A 17,809-nucleotide genomic window follows, 5' to 3' on the forward strand; every position below is an offset into this window, starting at 1 on the left:
TTGACTTTTTGGAGTTTAACAGTGGTCCCAGAGTGCCATATTTTGGCATGTTTGCCACATCATGATCTAGATAGTATGAGATTAGTGCTGCTGCAGTGGTGGTCTGGGGTTTTCCTAGCAAACTCTGACAAGTCTTAAAAATTTCATAGACTCTTAGATGACCTACAGTACACTGTCTATTCTTGTAGCCTTGTTAACATGGACATATTGACAAGTCTTTGTGAAGCCTAGATTTTTAGTTGCTTTTATGGTTTTTTTGGGGGACTTTTGGGTTTTATTTTTGGAACTTGTTCTTAAACCACAAAGAGGATATTGCTGTATCCACTTGAAGCTTTGTAAAGGCTTTGGGTAGGCAAAATGTATCAGAACAGCATCCTTATTGAAAAATTGCCCTTAAGTAATTGACTGCAAATTCTTCAGAATCTTAACACTGGTTCAGTACTGCCAGAGAGGAAAGATTGCTACCTAATGAATGAACAACACTTCCTGGTATTTTTCTTGAGATCACTGCATGATGTGATATGACAACAGGCAGGTAGAGCTACATTTTCCTGTGTCTCTTTATGGCAGACAATGAGGGGAAGGAGAATAAAATCAAAGTTCTGAGAAATCTTGTTCCAACCCTGTTTGTAGCTGACTTATAAGGTATTTCTCAGAAAATGTGTTACAGAAAAACTGTCACTGTTCCAGACCATTCTGGACCCCACAGAGATTTATATATAATTAGGTGAACATGTGATTGGGTTGTGAGGTCAATTTCTATTTTCAAGTCAGAATGCTGTTTTTATGTAACTTTCTAACAGAATAACTAATTTTAATTTGCAAAGATGTGAATTCATATAGGTTTAACTTTCTGAGACCATAGTGCAACATTTTTTATTCACTATGTATAATTGTTAACGGGATCAGTGGAGTGTACAATGGGCTTTAAAAATAACAATGGCTATATTCTACTAAAAGGTTAAATTATATCAGTAGCCAACAGTGCCAGCAATAAAATGTTTCATGTGCTGAATTAAACATATAGAAGGGGTAATATGAAACTCTGAAAACTTGGTTTTAGAAAACAGAATAAAATCTGAAATTTGTAGTGTATTTAGACAGTGGTAAATTAAGAGTATGAGGAAGGAACCACTACACAATGAAAACAGTGTTCATTTTGTGACATTTAATAAGCAATTTAACAAAAATATAATTGTAAATTAATTAACATTATCAAGTTGTCAAAATATAACTTTCTTTTGTGTGTATCATTAGGTTTTTCTTTAAACATTACAGTTTGAGAACACAAAAGTTGAAAGATAAACAAAGATACCACCCTAATAATTCTAAATTTTATGTCCACATTGTCTAGTAGATGGATTTTGACTATTAATTTGGTTTTGTATGTTTTCTCTGTGTGATATTTGTGCATTATTAGATGACTAGACTGGCCAAGGCAGACCTGTTACACTTGCCTGAGTTAGGCATTGTTTGCCATGCCACTAAACCTGCCGCCAAGTGAAATCTTCATGGGGGAAATGAGATTGAAGTCTGGCCTGCTGAAGATGGACGCCCTGTCTCTGTTTTCATTTTATTTTGCTTTCCTTCCTTTGTTTCTTTTATTTTCACTTTTTAATTTTTTTCCTTTTTGTTTTGTTCTGTTAAATCCTTTACCCTTGTACTTGTGAACTGGTAATTCAGCTCTGAAAAAAATTATGCTTTGTAAAGGGTTCATAGTGTTTCATTTTGAAGTTGACCTGAAGCTACTTGTGGATGGTATACAGAGAATTTAGGATATGTTTAAGTTTTATGCTGTGAGCTATGGATAAGTTTTGTTTGGAATACATTTAAGCATCTAAATTCAACAGATGAACACATTGTGTCAGACTGGAATAGTGAAAACTATATCAGTTTTAAGATGCATTCTTTCATATGTTATGCTTTGTGAGCTTATCTTGAAAGAAAAGTTAAAACTTTCTGGAGAAATTAACTATACAAAGTAAAATCATTCTTTTTCTCTGCTATTTTTCCTTTTCTCAGCAGAGTACTTTTAGGCTGCATGATCTGTTTAAAAGAAGGGTTTCTATTTATATCTAATAAGAAGAGTTAAAAATAATTATTTCTGATATTGAGCTTTCATGAGTATTGAATGTCATGAAATATTTGCTTCTGATGAAACCTTGCTCCAGTGAGGTCAGTGGCAGTAAGATTTCATTTTGTTTTTGTAATTTTTAGAAAAAACTGTTTACCCCTCATAAGTACAAATGCAGCCTGAGATTTTTTTTTTTTTTGAATGTGTTGTGAGGCACGTTGTCTTTCAACACTCTTATTCATGGGAAGATTGAAAAGTTTTGTGTGCGTGTATGTGTGTATTGCACTTTTACATGCTCCAGTGGTCATTATTTCAAGAAGAGGTTAAAACCAAATTATCATCTCACAATCTCAGAAGCCCTGGCAGTTCATGCTGGAGTGATTGAGCAAGTTCTTATCCCTAAATGATGTTTGTTGTTGTGAAACAGAAGCCCTAAAACAGAAGTGCTGGACCAGGTAATGTGTCTAGTCCTCAAGCATTACTCTTCCCAGCCAGCTGCATTGGGACCAATTGGCTTGATTCTCATAATGCACCAAGCTGAGAACTGTAGCTGGGAAGAGCTTAGTGATCTCTGTTGGATTTAGCTGTGCCAGTTGAGGTAATTACAAGTAGTTGTAATCTCTTTAATCTCTGCTGCTAAATCCAATGAGAATAATGAACTGAATCACACAGAAATTATTTTATTTGTAAGTGTGCATTTTCCATTGATTTAAAATAGTAAAAAAAAAAACAATTCCTTTAAAATTCTTTCAAGTAAATGTAAAAAAGAAGTATTTAAAAAAGAAATGTACTTTAGTTATTTTTAAAGCTGTTTTGGGGTGATGGGAGGATTAACCATGTAGTTTCAGTATAAAGAGTAAGAAATTAATTTCTGAGCACATGGACAGTGATAAAAATACTGTGATTAGTACCTGCTTAACACAGGTAATTCTGTTTAGCATTTAACAAAATGGATTTTGGTACAGACTAGATTGACTAGGGCTTTTAAGCACTTAGGAAAACTACATTTCTGAAGAAGCATAAGGTATCTCTAGGTAATACAGAGCTAATTCTACATTTGCTTTCAGATTCCTTTGCAAAGTGATAAATAAATAATCATAGAATCTAATTTACTAAACACTCATGCATTCAAATAAATATTTCTAAGGATGCGGTATAGATGTGGCAAATTTATTTTGCTTGTTTCCCTTATTAGAAAATAAAGATATTTGCCTCATTTCCATTCAGCTTTTAAATACCATGAGTTTAAAAACCAAAACAGTTATTCTTAAATGAAAGTGTCCTAATTTGTTATGTCATTACTGACATATTTTGTTGTAGTTTTGTGGGCTTGTATCCCTTTTTAAAATAAATTAATGGAGGCTGTAACTTCTGAGGTTATTTGGCCTTACATATTAATTTGTTTTTCAAAACTGTCTAAAAACCAGGGAAATAAATTTCCAAGATATTTCAGGGTTTTGGGGTTTTTTTTTGCCCTCAACAGTTTATTTTCTATAGAATTGTTTAAAAGTTTAACCTGATCTTAAAAACTTAAAACCTAGAAAGGGGTATCTTTTCAAAAAGACAGTATCTGAAAATACAAACAAATTTTCAGGGTTCTGTCTGTAGAGGTAGACCTTTCTTCATTCTTGGATAAAATAAATAAACATATCTTTGTGGCATGGACCTCATCAACTAGATTTTGTATTTAACATTAAACATTATGTTGTTGAGGGACCAAAGTATTCTGGAAAAAATGCTGCTAACTTTACAGTTTATATAATGTATGTAATTCATTTTTTAAAACTATAATAGTTTATTTAACTGAAATTGTTAAATTGATTCCTTAAGCAATGTTTGAGCAAATTAATAATGAATAATTGCAATTATTTCAATAAAGTGAACCATATGCTTAAAGTTTAGAATTGTATTTAAGTACATTTCTGAACTTGACTTCCTGTCAGTTTAGTTATATGCATATGCATAACTCATTTCCTATCTAAAAGGGCTAAATGTCTTAAGCATCTCTTAAGTTTATCTGGTTAAGTGTGTATTGAATTGGCTGTATGTAAGTGCATACTTAAATTAGGCATATGCTTATGTATATTATTGACCAAGGATCTAAATTACAATGCAGATGTACCACTTTAGGAGCCATTAAATTTACTTGAGCCATGTCTGTTGATCCTGTAGAAACCTCTATGAGTATCCAGTTAATTGCACGATGCTGGCTCAGCAATCATTTGAAAATGCTTAAGTATTTTGTTTTTCAGAAGAACTGGTATATAATTGTATGCCTAATTTGCACACACAGTTGTTGGAACTGTATATTTGGAAGCCTGTGTAGTTAGCTACATAGTAGGCAGGATGTGAGGCAAGGTACCTGATTCTCATGAGCAGTCTGGCAAATCAAGTACACCTCTCATTGCATGCCTGAGTTCAAAATGAGACCTGTTAAGAGTGCTCAGCATTGTGATGATGACTCAGATTTATGCATGTTTTTATAAAAGCCCTGAAGACATAATAGCACAGTTAATTATTTGTTAATAATTTTCCTATTTTTCTCCTTTAGATAGCAAAATAAAGTGGTTTGTTACATGTTAAGGAGCAAGATGCCTCAAAATTTAAATAGCTCTAAATAGAAGGTGTGAGAAAAAAGAAGAGGACTGTTATTTTATCTTTTCTAATCCACTCATGCTATATATAAATTAATTTTCATTTATATTTGTTTTGTCCTTTGTATCTCCAACTCTAACCAAGTCCTTGCTGCAGATCTGTAGAACAGGTTTGCAACTTTTGTCTTTTTATTTTTTTTAAGTAGTATGATTCCTGTGGGGTTTATTTTCACAAATATAGCTAAAATTGCACAGTGTTTTGAAAATAATATAATAATTTGGGTTTTGAGAACAATATTTATAATAATTTTAAGATTATTAAGTTAAGGGTTTTATAGTTAAAACACATAAAGTGTGAACCAAAGCAGTAAAAGTCACTGGCACAGTATTTGTATATACCTTGACTTTTAAAACAATTTTTAAATAAAAGCATTTACATTATTAAAGTGCATGGGGTAATATCAAAGGGCCCAGATGGGTAGCATATATACAGTTACTCCAGTAATTTTGAATAAATCATAGATAACTAATGTAATTAGCACTTCTTTATTTTTTCAGTTAAGTGTTTAATATTTGTACCAGTTTAAATGCCTTTGCATTTCAAATTTAAAACATACGTTTAATTGCATTTGTAATTAACTATTGCATCTTTTGATTTTTGAAGATTTTTATTATTTATTTAGCAGTCTAATTGTAACTAACTTTCAATGAAACCTGTGTTTAGTTCAGATTAGATATTGCTTAAACTTTTTGCGTGACAGGGAAAATATAATATGGTTGAAATAGTAGGAAATATAGGGAAATATAGCTTGCTTAGCTGATAAGTTATGATTCTCTTTAATTTCAGTAAATTTATAGCTAATTTATCAAAAATTTAGATAAACTGAGGTGACCTAGAATGTAAGACAGTGCAAATATGAATTTTTCAGCCCTCCCTCCACTTCCAACTTCATTTGTAGTATGTCTTGTGTGGAGTCACAGTAGGGCTTTTTTTATTTTTATTTATTTTTACATCAAAAGTAGGTAACTCCAGAGGGTGAAAAAGCTCATGAATTTCAGTTAACACATACTTTGTTTCTTTCTTTTTTTAACTGATTTGGTTATTTGCCATTTCTGGGGATTAAACTTAAAAAAAATGTTCTTCTTTTCTGTATCTGATGTTCTGTGTGCTATTAGTGATGCAGCCAACACGAACGGTTGTCATGTGTAAAACAGCTTTCGATCACCGTGAAAACACCGCCCCGGGAAAGCGTCCATGCTTGATATCGTTTGGTTCATGAACATTAAGTTTCCAGTACAGGTGACCCATAGCTCCAAGTGTTAAATAATTGTGTACATTATTCAGTTTTTAAAATAATAATCCATTAATGACATTGCTAGTCTTTGAAGTTCTGCTCACTTTTGTTTTTCCTAGTAGACGCAGGGTAAAAGGAAATACTTAAGTCCATATCTCTTTCTTTGTAAGGATCTGGTAAATAGATTCATTCTTATTTATTACTTTTTTAAATACAAGGGTAATTGTAAAATCATAGAAAGAGTAACATCTGTGTAGTGTTCCAACTCTGTGTAACGCCTTTCTTTGCTTCTTCAGGTAAAATCCCAGATGAAGCCAAAGCCCTTTCTCTATTGGCACCTGCTCCTACTATGACAAGTCTGATGCCCGGTGCAGGGTTGCTTCCTATACCTACACCAACCCCTTTAACTACAGTAAGTAAAATTCAGTCTCTGATTTCTGGTTTTCCTTTATACTCAGTAGCCTCTCTGTGTTCAGAGAACAAGAACTATCTGATCTGTGGATGTTGTCTTCTCATATGCTAAATCGGTGAGGATTTAGCTGTGGTGCCGAGAGGGTAGATCACAAGATGTCCATGCACTACCTTTCCTGGGTGTTTCTTTCAGGTTCTCGGATTACAAAATAGTGGCTAAATACTGGATTTGGTTGTGTTCATTTTAGTTGTTGTTCCTTCACTATACCCATTAATTTGATGCAGTAGCAATGCTATCTACCTCCTAATAAATTACTAAAAGATCATAGTTTAATTGAAAGAGTTCTTCATAATATTAAAATGCTGCAATAGGATGTTTTTGCAATAGGATACTTTGACCCTGGTGGAAGCTGAGGTGAGCCTGACTGAAAATGAGTGGAAGAAACATTCCATTGTGACTGGCCCAGAGGCCCCGTGCATTTTGGGCATAGACTTCCTCCAAAGTGGGTATTTCAAAGACCCAGAGGGACTCAGGTGGGCATTTGGGATAGCTGCTGTGGAGACAGAGGGCGTTAAGCCATTGAACACCTTGCCTGGACTATCAGAGAACCCATCTGCAGTAGGTCTTCTGAAGGGGGAAGAGCGACGAGTACCAATTGCCACCTCGACAGTGCACCGCCAGCAGTACCGGACAACTCAAGATGCTGTGATTCCCATCCACAAGATGATCTGTGAGCTGGAGAGCCAAGGGGTAGTCAGCAAGGCCTACTCACCCTTCAACAGTCCCATTTGTCCTGTACACAAATTTGGAGAATGGAGATTTACTGTGGACTATCGTGCCTTGAATGAAGTGACTCCACCATTGAGCGCTGCTGTGCCGGACATGTTGGAGCTCCAGTACAAGCTGGAGTCCAAGGCAGTGAAGTGGTATGCCACTATTGACATTGCCAGTGTGTTTTTCTCCATTCCTCTGGCAGCAGAGTGCAGGCCTCAGTTTGCTTTCACCTGGAGGGGCATGCAGTACACCTGGAACCGACTGCCCCCAGGGTGGAAGCACAGCCCCACCATCTGCCATGGACTGATCCCAGACTGCACTAGAAAAGGGTGAGGCTCCAGAACATCTGCAGTACATTGATGACATCATTGTGTGGGGGAACATGGCAGCAGAGGTGTTTGAGAAAGGAGAGAAGATCATCCGGATTCTCCTGAAAGCCAGTTTCGCCATCAAGAAGAGCAAAGTCAAGGGACCTGCCCGAGAGATCCAGTTCCTGGGAGTAAAGTGGCAAGATGGATGGTATCAGATTCCCACCAATGTCATCAATTAGATCACAGCAATGTCTCCACTGCCCAACATGAAGGAAATACAAGCTTTTTAGGTGCCATAGGCTTTTGGAAAATGTATATTCCTGAGTACAGCCAGACTGTGAGCCCTCTCTACCTGCAAAAAGAACAATATCCACTGGGGCCCTGAATGGCAACAAGCCTTCGCCCAGATCAAGTAAGAAATTGCTTGTGCGGTAGCCCTTGGCCCGGTCAGAGCAGGACCAGAAGTGAAGAACGTGCTCTACTCCACAGCCAGGAGCTATGGTTTGTCCTGGAGCCTTTGGCAGAAGGTGCCTAGTGAGACTTGGAGTTGACCACTGGGATTCTGGAGCCGAAGTTACAGAGGGGCCAAAGCCAACTACGTTCCAAAAGAGAAGGAAATTTTGGCCACCTATGAAAGAGTCCAAGCTGCCTCAGAGGTGATTGGCACAGAAACACAACTCCTCCTGGCACCCCGACTACTGGTGCTGGGGTGGATGTTCAAAGCAAAGGTTCCCTCTACCCACCACTCCACCAATGCCACATGGAGCAAGTGGATTGCTCTCATCACACAGTGCACCCATATTGGAAAACTGAAGCGCCCTGGAATCTTGAAAATAATTACAAATTGGCCGGAAGGTGAAAACTTTGGTCTCTCTGACAAAGAGGAGAAAAAACAAGTGACACATGTTGAGGAAGCTCCGCCATACAACCAACTGCCAGCAGAAGAAACATGCTGTGCTCTTTTCACTGACAGTTCCTGTCATGTTGTAGGGATGAAACAAAGGTGGAAAGCAGCCGTATGGAGCCCCACACGACAGGTTGCAGAAGTTACTGAAGGAGAAGGTGGATTAAGCCAACTTGCTGGACTCAAAGCCGTTCAGCTGTCCTTCAGGTGAGCTTTTGGGATTGCTGTAGAGACAGAAGACATTAGACAATTGAACACCTTGTCTGGTCTCTCAGAGGACCCTTCTGTGGTAAGACCCCTGAGCATTGGGGCAATGTAGCAGAGGAATTTTTTGAGAAAGGGGAGAAAATAATTCAAATCTTCCTGAAGTCCAGTTTTGCCATAAAGCACAGTAAGGTCAAGGGACCTGCCCAGGAAATTAGGTTCCTGGGGGTAAAATGGGAAGACAGGCGCAGACAGATTCCAACAGAGGTGATCAATAAGATAGCTGTGATGTCTCCACTGACCAGCAAGAAGCAAACACAGGCTTTCCCTAGGCATCATGGGTTTTTGGAGGATGCATGTCCCAGAGTTCAACAAGATTTTAAGCTCTCTCTACCTTGTGACATGAAAGAAAAATTATTTCAAGTGGGACCCTGAACAACAGTAAATCTTTGAACAAATTGAATAGGAGATTCCTCATGCAGTGGTCTTTGGGCCAATCAGGACAGGACAGGATGTGAAAAATGAGCTCTACACCGCAGTCAGGGAGAATGGTCCTTCCTGAAGACTCTGGCAGAATGTACCTGGAGAGACTTGAGGATGATCTGTCAGGTTCTGGAGTCGGGGATTCAAAGGATCTGAGCCCAGCTACACCCCAATTGAAAAAGAGCTTCTTGTAGCCTATGAAGGAGTTCAAGCTGCCTCAGAAGTGACTGGCACCAAAGCACAGCTTCTTCTGACACCCCAGCTACCAGTGCTAGGATGTTTAAAGGGAAAATCCCTGCAAAACATCATGCCACTTATATGACGTGGAGTAAGTGGATTGCTCTCATCCCACAGCAAGCTCGTATAGGAAATCTGAATCGCTTTGGGATCTTGGAAGTCATCATGAACTGTCCTACATGTGAGAATTTTGGATTATCATCTGAAGAGGAAGAAAAGCAGGTGACATGTGCAGAGGAGGCTCCACCATATAACCAGCTACTGGAGAGTGAGAGGTGATACTCTCTTTTCACTGATGGATCTTGCCATATCTTGCCATAGGGACCAGTAGGAAATGGAAAGCAGCTGTATGGAGCCCTACACGGTGAGTTGCGGAAGCTACCGAGGTGGATGGAGTCATATTGCAGAGCTGAAAGCTGTCCAGTTGGCTTTGGACATTGCTGAATGAGAGAAGCGTCCAACACTCTACCTCTGCATTGATTCGTGGATGGTAGCAAATACTTTATGGGGGTGGCTGGAAAGATGGAAAAAGGCCAACTGACAGCACAGAGGGAAACCCCTTTGTCTGCCAAAGTGTGGCAAGACGTTGCTACCCAGGTGACCATGAAAGTCTGTCATGTGGATGCACATGTACCTAAGAGTCAGGCTCATGAGGAGCACTGCAACAATGAACAGGTGGATCAGGCTGCCAAAATCAAGGTGTCACGGGTAGATCTGGACCGGCAACATAAGGGTGAGTTATTTCTAGCTCAGTGGATCCATGATGCCTAATGTCATCAGAGAAGAGATGCAACGTACAGGTGGGCTTGTGACTGAGGGGTAGACTTAAACACAGATACTATATCCCAGGTTATCCATGACTGTGAAACATGTGCTGTGATCAAGCAGGCCAAGCTGGTAAAGCTCCTGTGGTATTTGGGGCGGTGGTCTAAATATAAGTATGGGTAGGCCTGGCAGATCAATTACATCACACTGCTGCAAACCCGCCAATGTCAGAACCCAAGAAATTCCTCTGGCTGCCCTGGAGGGCTTGAGCCCCTGCCCAGCGGGCTCAGAGACCTTGGCACAGAGCCCAAGACCCCCGTGCCTTTGATTTAGCCCTTGGAAAAAACAATTACCAACCTTTATATGAAGAATTACAGGTCAAGAGAGTTTAAGTCGAATAATAGTTGGTCACAGGGTGAAAAATAGATTTTTGGGTTTTTTAGAATGGAGGTTCAGGAGGCAAGATGGAGGAATCTGGGTGTGTCCAGTCTTTCTCCTTCTTCTTCTTCTTGTCCTCCATGTTCTGGGTGATGCTGGCACTTTTAGATTGGCTTAGAGTAGAAGCTCACTGTCTAACATAGATGATAGGTATTGGGAAGTTATTGTAAATAATGTACACGTTGTTTTTAGTATAAAAAGACAATACCGCCTCTGAGGCGGACAGTGTGCTTCAACCCGACCTGCCAGACAGACCTGAGGCGGGTCGGAGAAAGAATGTTATAGATAAGAAATAATAAACAACCTTGAGAATGAGAACAGAAAAATCCTGACTCCTTCTTCGACGGCCAGGCTGAGAAAAAGAAGCTTGTACATATCTCAGAGTCACTCTGACCAGCAGAGATTCTGAGACGCCAAGGCAAGAGTTACATGCTTACAGTGGTAGAAGCAACCACTGGATGGCTGGAGACAACCCCATGTCTCATGCCACTGCCCAGAACATTTTTTTGGGCTTTGAAAAGCAAGTCCTGTGGTGACATGGCACCCCTGAAAGAATTGAGGAAGACAATGTGACTCATTTCACAAATAGCCTTATAAACATTTGGGCTAGACAACACAATATTGAGTGGGTGTATTATATACCCTGTCATGCACCAGCCACTGGGAATGTCAACTGGTATAATGGACTGATAAAAACAACATTGAAGGCACTGTGTTGTTGGACCCTCAAGCAGTGGGATCTGCACTTAGCAAAGGCTACATGGCTAGTCAACACCAGATGTTCCACTTACTGAGACGGCTCTGCACAATCAGGATCCCTGCATACAGCAGATGGAGATAAAGTCCTTGTGGTGCATATGAGAGGTATGCAAGGAAAGACAGTTTGGATTAATCCTGCCTTGAGGAAAAGCAAACCCATCCATGGGATTATTTTTGCTCAATGACCTGGTTACACTTGGTGGGCAATGCAGAGGGATGGGGAAACACATTGTATACTTCAGGGGGTTTTGACTTTGGGTGAGAACAGCCTGTAATGTTGAATTGCATATGTAACACTGGTTGCTGAATGTCACTGTCACTGCATGTTGTAACTACCATGGACAATGAGAATGGACTGCTCCGGTTATATCAGTCATGGACCAAATGAATTCAATCCATATCCTGGAGGATAGTCAGTGGCTACTGAAATAATAATTGTATTTGTAAATATTTATATGTATATATATGTACAGGTGAAAGGTATTCTTTTGGGCAGGAGTAGATGATATGGAATAAGGGTTGGATAATGTCCTGGGTAACCCAAAATGTTATTGTATTACACAGCTATCTGTGTCCAAAATTGTTACTGTCTCTTTAAGACCTGGCAGCTGAAAAATTGATTGGTAGGGCAGGAGCTAGGGGGTGCCCCAGGATTTTTAGAAGTCAGAGCACTCAGGCAGAGCTCTCACTTGTCTCTTGCCTCTCTTGCCTCTTGGCTTTTGCCATAGAGCTGAGGCAGCATGGGTGGAGGCTCCCCTTTGGGTTTCTTTTGGTCTTTTTCCTTTGAAGGGGGTGCTTCGGGTGGTTTTTTTTGAAAGGCTGTGTTTTGCAGTCTTGGACTGCCTCAAGGTAAATTCTGCGAGTGCCTGACTACAGCTGCAGCATCACACTGAAAAGAACATAATAGTCCTGCTCCATATGGTCACCCCAGCCCACCAGCAGCGCCCAGTCAAAATGGGAAGGCACGGAGTCTGAGTTACCCCAGTCGACTGCTTACCATCTTCTGCCAAGAAGGCAGCAAAGTCCCTCCACAAGTTCTAGACATTGACCGAACTCCAGCCACTGGAGTGTGCCATCTGCTTTTTGCCAATGGAGCTGCCACTACTGGTGGAGACATAGAGGGGATGAGCTACTGCCATCTTTGTCTCTCCACATGCGGTCATTTGCAGAGGGCATCATCTTGGGAGGGGGGTGGGGGTGGTGTTATTCCTCCATTTTGAGTTTCTCTTTGTTCTTTTGGCAGTCTGTGAGATTTCAGTAAGTTTGTAACTAGTGACTATTACTGTTATTTTCTGCCTGTTGCTATTTTGGGTTTTTTTAGTAAATGTTATTTTTTCACTTGTATCTACACATATTCTTTTCTTATTGGTGGAAAGGGATTGGCTAAAATACTTAAGAGGAGGTAACTCATTTTGAAGTGTCCACCTTTTGGATTGTCCTAAATCAAGACATTGTACTTAAATGATTCCTCATCTATCTCCATGACCAGAAACATTATTCCCACTCTCATATTCTTAGCTGATACTGATCAGCATCCTAAAAGAAATTCCTTCCTTCCTTCCCTCCCTCCCTCCCTCCAACAGAGGTCACTATCCATTTTAAAGGTTGTGGTCCAAGAGCTGTTTTCAAGCGTGCAACTTACATAATGAAACAGTGTATCCAATGTCACCAGTTAGAGGTTTAGGCTACTTCTGTTTATGGTTCATAACTGTCATTGTATGAGAGACATTGAAAAGAATTTTTAGTTCACAGGAATGCTGGTGCTTTTTTGTCTTAAAATATGTGAAGTAATAGTTTAGGTATTTCATTAAAAACTGTGCTTACTCAAGTTTCCACTGCATAATTGTTGGCAATGATCCCTAAATAATCATGGAATAATTTAGGTTAGAAAAGACCTCTAAGATCATCAAGTTCAACTATAATCTTAACACTGCCAAGTCCACCACTAAACCATCTTCCCAAGTGCCATGTTTACACATCTTTTAAATAGCTCCACAGATGGTGGCTCAACTGCTTCCCTGGGCAGCCTGTTCCATTGCTTGACAAGCATTTGGTGAAGAAATGTTTTGTAATATCCAATCTAAACATCCCCTGGTAGAACTTGAGGCTATTTCCTCTCATCCTATCACTTGTTACTTGAGAGAAGTGACTGACACCCACTTCACTACAACCTCCCTTCAAGTAGTTGTAGAGAGTGATAAGGGCTCCCCTGAGTCTCCTTTCTCCAGGCTAAATAAACCCAGTTCCCTCAGCGGCTCCTCATAAAGACTTGTGCTCCAGCCCCTTCACCAGGTCTGTTGCTCTTCTTTGGATGTACTCCAGCATCTTGTCATGAGGGTCCCGAACCTGAACGTAGTATTAGAGGTGTGGCCTCACCAGTGCCGAGTACAGGGGAAGAATCACTTCCTAGTCCTGCTGGTCACACTATTGCTGATACAAGCCAGGATGCCAGTGGCTTTCTTGGCCACCTGGGCATGGGCTGGCTCATGTTCAGCCAGCTGCTGACCAACATCCCCAGATCCTTTTTTGCCAGGCAGCTTTCCAGCCACCCTTCCTCAAGGTAGTAGTGTTTCATGGGGTTGTTGTGACCCAAGTGCAGTACTCAGCACTTCGCCTTGATGAATCTCATACAGTTGGCCTTGGGCCATCAATCCGGCCTATCCATATCCCTCTGTAGTACATTCCTACCCTCCAGCAGATCAACACTCCCACCCAGCTTGGTGTCGTCAAATTTGCTAAGGATGCACTTGATCCCCTCATCCAGAGCATTGATGAAGATTGATATGTTAAACAGGACTGGTGTAATAATGGTGTTTAGAGACATTTGTTTCTAAACTAACCATCTGTAGTGGTTTTGCAAAACCATGACACCATCTAAGGTAAATTCACTTTGTTTTTAATATACATATTTAAAAATTATCTGTGAATTTTAGAATATCAAAGAGGAAGTCAAGCTGTATAACTTTAATGGGTTGACCTTGGCCGGGCACCAGGTGCCCACTGATTTGCTCTACCACTCCCCTTCCCACCTGGACAGGGGAGAAAAAATAAGAACTCGTAGGTTGAGCTAAGGCAGTTTACTAAAGCAGAAGTGAAAGTTTGCATGTGCATAAACAAAGAGAAAAAAAAAAGTTTATTCTGTGTCGCAGACATCTTTCATGAAAAATCCTTTCTTAGGATTTTTCCTTGTGAGAAGCTGCAGTTTCAGCAACCAAAGTAAACAATGGTTATCTGCTGCTGTGGAATGCAACAGGTAGACCCATGATTGGTCTCCTGTGGGTGTTTGGATTTCTTGACCACTCATGGCAGAGCTGGCTCTTGCTCTGTCTGAGACACAGATCTTTGTTATTTTTTCTTTTCTATTCTTAGCTTAGCTAGCTTCTGAAGAAACCTTTTCCTTTCTATTGCTTTTTAGTATAGTCTTAATGTAACATATATCATAAAATAATAAATCAAGCCTTCTGATCATGGACTCAACATTCTCATCTCTTCTTCATCCTGAAAACCCTTGTGACCGCAGTCACAATTCTGTACTTCCCATCAGTGAGCGATGTTCAGCTGCTTCCCAGAAAGCAGGGCTCCAGCATGTGTAGTGGTTGCTCTGGAAGGCAAACACTGTAAATAATGAATGCATCCCCTTCCTCCTCCTTTTCTTAGCTTTATATCTGACCTGACATCATATGGTATGGAATATCCCTTTGGTTAATTTGGGTCAGCTAGCCTGGTTGTGTCCTCTCACAAGATCTTGCCCACTCCCAGCCCCTTAATGGGGGGAATGTTGAGAGACAGTTTTGATGCTGTGCCAGTGCTGCTCAGCAGTAGCCAAAACACTGGTATGTTATCAACACCTTTCTAGCTACCAATGCAAAGCACAACACTCTGAGGACTGCTATAGGAACATGAACTCCAGCTCAGCCACACCCAGTACAATAACCCTCTTTTTAATAATAATAGGATTATTTCAAATAAAGAGAGTCGTTTTGTTACATAAAAAACTACTGGTGGTTAGAAACTTTGCTGGAAAGGAAGTTGATTTTTGGATGGAGAAAAAAATTCAAACCAGGAACTCAGCAGACCAATTTAGTAATCATTTTAAAGTGACTTTTTTTATAACATTCCCCAAGAGAAATTTCAATTCTCAATTCTGGCACCTTACAGTTTAAAGTCTTACCTATATTAGGTTTATTTTTACAGAAATGCACAAGGAAGGCAAGTAATAAAAGGTGAAGTGTCTCCTTCCTGTGCTTGGTTGCAAAGCATATCCTATTTTTATATTTTCCAGCTTGGTGTTTCACTTGGCACTTTGGGGGCTATACCAGCAGCAGCATTGGACCCTAACATTACAACACTGGGAGAAATACCACAGCCACCAATTATAGGGAATGTGGACCCATCAAAGATTGATGAAATTAGAAGAACAGTCTATGTTGGAAACTTGAATTCACAGGTAGCTTTTTTTGGTTTTGTTGGTAATAATAATGGAAGATACAGAATTGTTAATTTGTGAATTACAATCTTACATTTTAAGAGTTTTCATTAGTTGATGCCAATAGAAGTTTACTAGAGATATTTCAAATTCTTGAATGCTCTTTTGCCAATCAGATTAGACCAGACTGTTGGAATTCATTCTAGCAGGAAAACAAAGAAATCACACTCTAACTGAATTCAAGAAACATTTATGATTGTGGGTGTTGATCAAATGTCCAGCTTGATTATATTAGCGGAACAATGCCTCAGAATAAGTGAGAGAATGGTAGCTGTCCCCCACAACACTCTGCAGTTGCTTAAGTACAGTAAGAAGAAATTATTTGTCCCAGTAGAAGTTGAAAAATTAGCATAAATATATTTGAGTTACTCTGAAAGGAAAGTTGGGTCTGTCAGAAATTTGTTTTTCAGCAACTGATTGAAAAACAATTTGATTTTGACTGATGGAAATATAAGTATTTGATTTTTTGTTTTTTGACTGCCAAAGTAGCTACTAAAGTATGAAACTACTATTGATCGCAATAAAATAAAACAAGCTTGGAACTAGTAGAAAAACAGATAAAAGTGAAGTCTTGTAATACTGCTTGGATTTTTTTTTTTAGTTGATCAAAATTCACCATCAGTATCTTGGACATAGGTGTATCATCAGTTATTTCAAATAAGTTGTCTGAAAACTACAAAATCCTGTACAAGTGCTTTTTTTAACCTAGATGTAGGACTTCAGGGCTCATGGTTGCACTATTTTAAATTGTAATATATTTTTTAGATTAATGGAAGAAAAAAAATACCTTTCTCTCTTAAAGTGTATCATGACCAAATTCATGTCACCTGTGTAATGATGATGAGATGTCTTTCCAAAATCTGTAGCTGTTAGATTATCTGATATGTTGAATAAGTGGTTTTCATTATATATTTTACTTCAGCTGAGCTCTTTGACTCTTTCTAGACTACAACAGCAGATCAGTTGCTTGAATTTTTTAAGCAAGTTGGAGAAGTCAAATTTGTGCGAATGGCAGGTGATGAGACACAACCAACACGATTTGCTTTTGTGGAATTTGCAGACCAAAATTCTGTACCTCGAGCTCTTGCCTTTAATGGAGTTATGTTTGGAGACAGGCCACTGAAGTAAGAAACTAATTATCTATATGAATATTGAATGAGAGATGTCTTAGTATCCTTATACATTTATGACTCATGTGCAGGAAACTGCTGTGATTAATATTTGATATTATTATTATATTGTTTATAATATTAATATATTATCAATGTAAAGACCTATTGTTAGTAAACTGGAATTCTTTATGAACTCAAATTTCAAGGTTGGACATAACTTTTTTTCCAAGAAGAATATGGTTGGCATTGAATAAGATATTTCTACATCCAATCTTGAATTGGTGAAAGCCATATCAGTGAGAGAATCTGCAAAGTCCTTTCTACTAATTAAGCTTTATATATGATGTGTATGTAATTAGTAGGTATTAATGTAGAAATTTGATCTGAAATAGATTTATAGACTTGTACTAGAAAAAAATTTAACACAGAAATATTGTGCCAAAATTATTTAAAAGTAATAAGTTTTGAAAGCAATAAAAACCAGGCATTTCATATACTTAGAAAAGATGAGTGTTAGAGGAAAACATTGTAGTTTTGCTGAACTTTGTGGTTTTTAGTCATACATGGAAGTTGAGGTGCTTTCATTTTTTTTCGTTTTTCCTTTTCAAAAGTTTGGAAGTTAAAGGTTTTATTTTTGTCTTAATTTAGAATAAATCACTCTAATAATGCAATAGTGAAGCCTCCTGAAATGACACCTCAAGCTGCTGCCAAGGAACTGGAAGAAGTGATGAAGAGAGTAAGGGAAGCCCAATCGTTCATATCTGCTGCTATTGAGCCAGGTAGGTATATTATGTTCATTACCTAACAGACGTGTTCTGTGTGTACCTTGACACATGTTTTTAAGAGCACTTTCAAACACAGGAAAAGGGTACTTAAAGGTGAGCAAGATGTATGTGGGAAAACAAAAGAAAACTATCAAAATTGTTTTCATGCAACAAAGCAGTGGAATGAAGATGACTTT

General features: G+C 38.9%; 1 protein-coding gene across 3 annotated transcripts in view; it reads left to right on the forward strand.

The window, feature by feature from the left end:
* Positions 1 to 17,809, forward strand: part of LOC139604871 (splicing regulatory glutamine/lysine-rich protein 1-like) — a 71,489-nt gene that overhangs the window by 11,214 nt on the left and 42,466 nt on the right. For 2 of the 3 annotated variants that reach the window (XM_071456186.1, XM_071456187.1), the window contains exons 3-6: positions 6,260 to 6,375; positions 15,533 to 15,697; positions 16,682 to 16,860; positions 17,497 to 17,627. In XM_071456186.1, the coding sequence (XP_071312287.1) occupies positions 6,260 to 6,375; positions 15,533 to 15,697; positions 16,682 to 16,860; positions 17,497 to 17,627 (591 nt within the window). Of the gene's footprint in view, positions 1 to 4,526; positions 4,839 to 5,844; positions 5,969 to 6,259; positions 6,376 to 15,532; positions 15,698 to 16,681; positions 16,861 to 17,496; positions 17,628 to 17,809 lie in introns of those variants that run through there. The other variant, XM_071456188.1, reaches the window with a different exon arrangement.

This window comes from Agelaius tricolor, unplaced genomic scaffold, assembly GCF_023055355.1.
Source record: "Agelaius tricolor isolate 1412-34295 unplaced genomic scaffold, bAgeTri1.0.p SCAF_56, whole genome shotgun sequence".
Lineage (NCBI taxonomy): Eukaryota > Metazoa > Chordata > Aves > Passeriformes > Icteridae > Agelaius > Agelaius tricolor.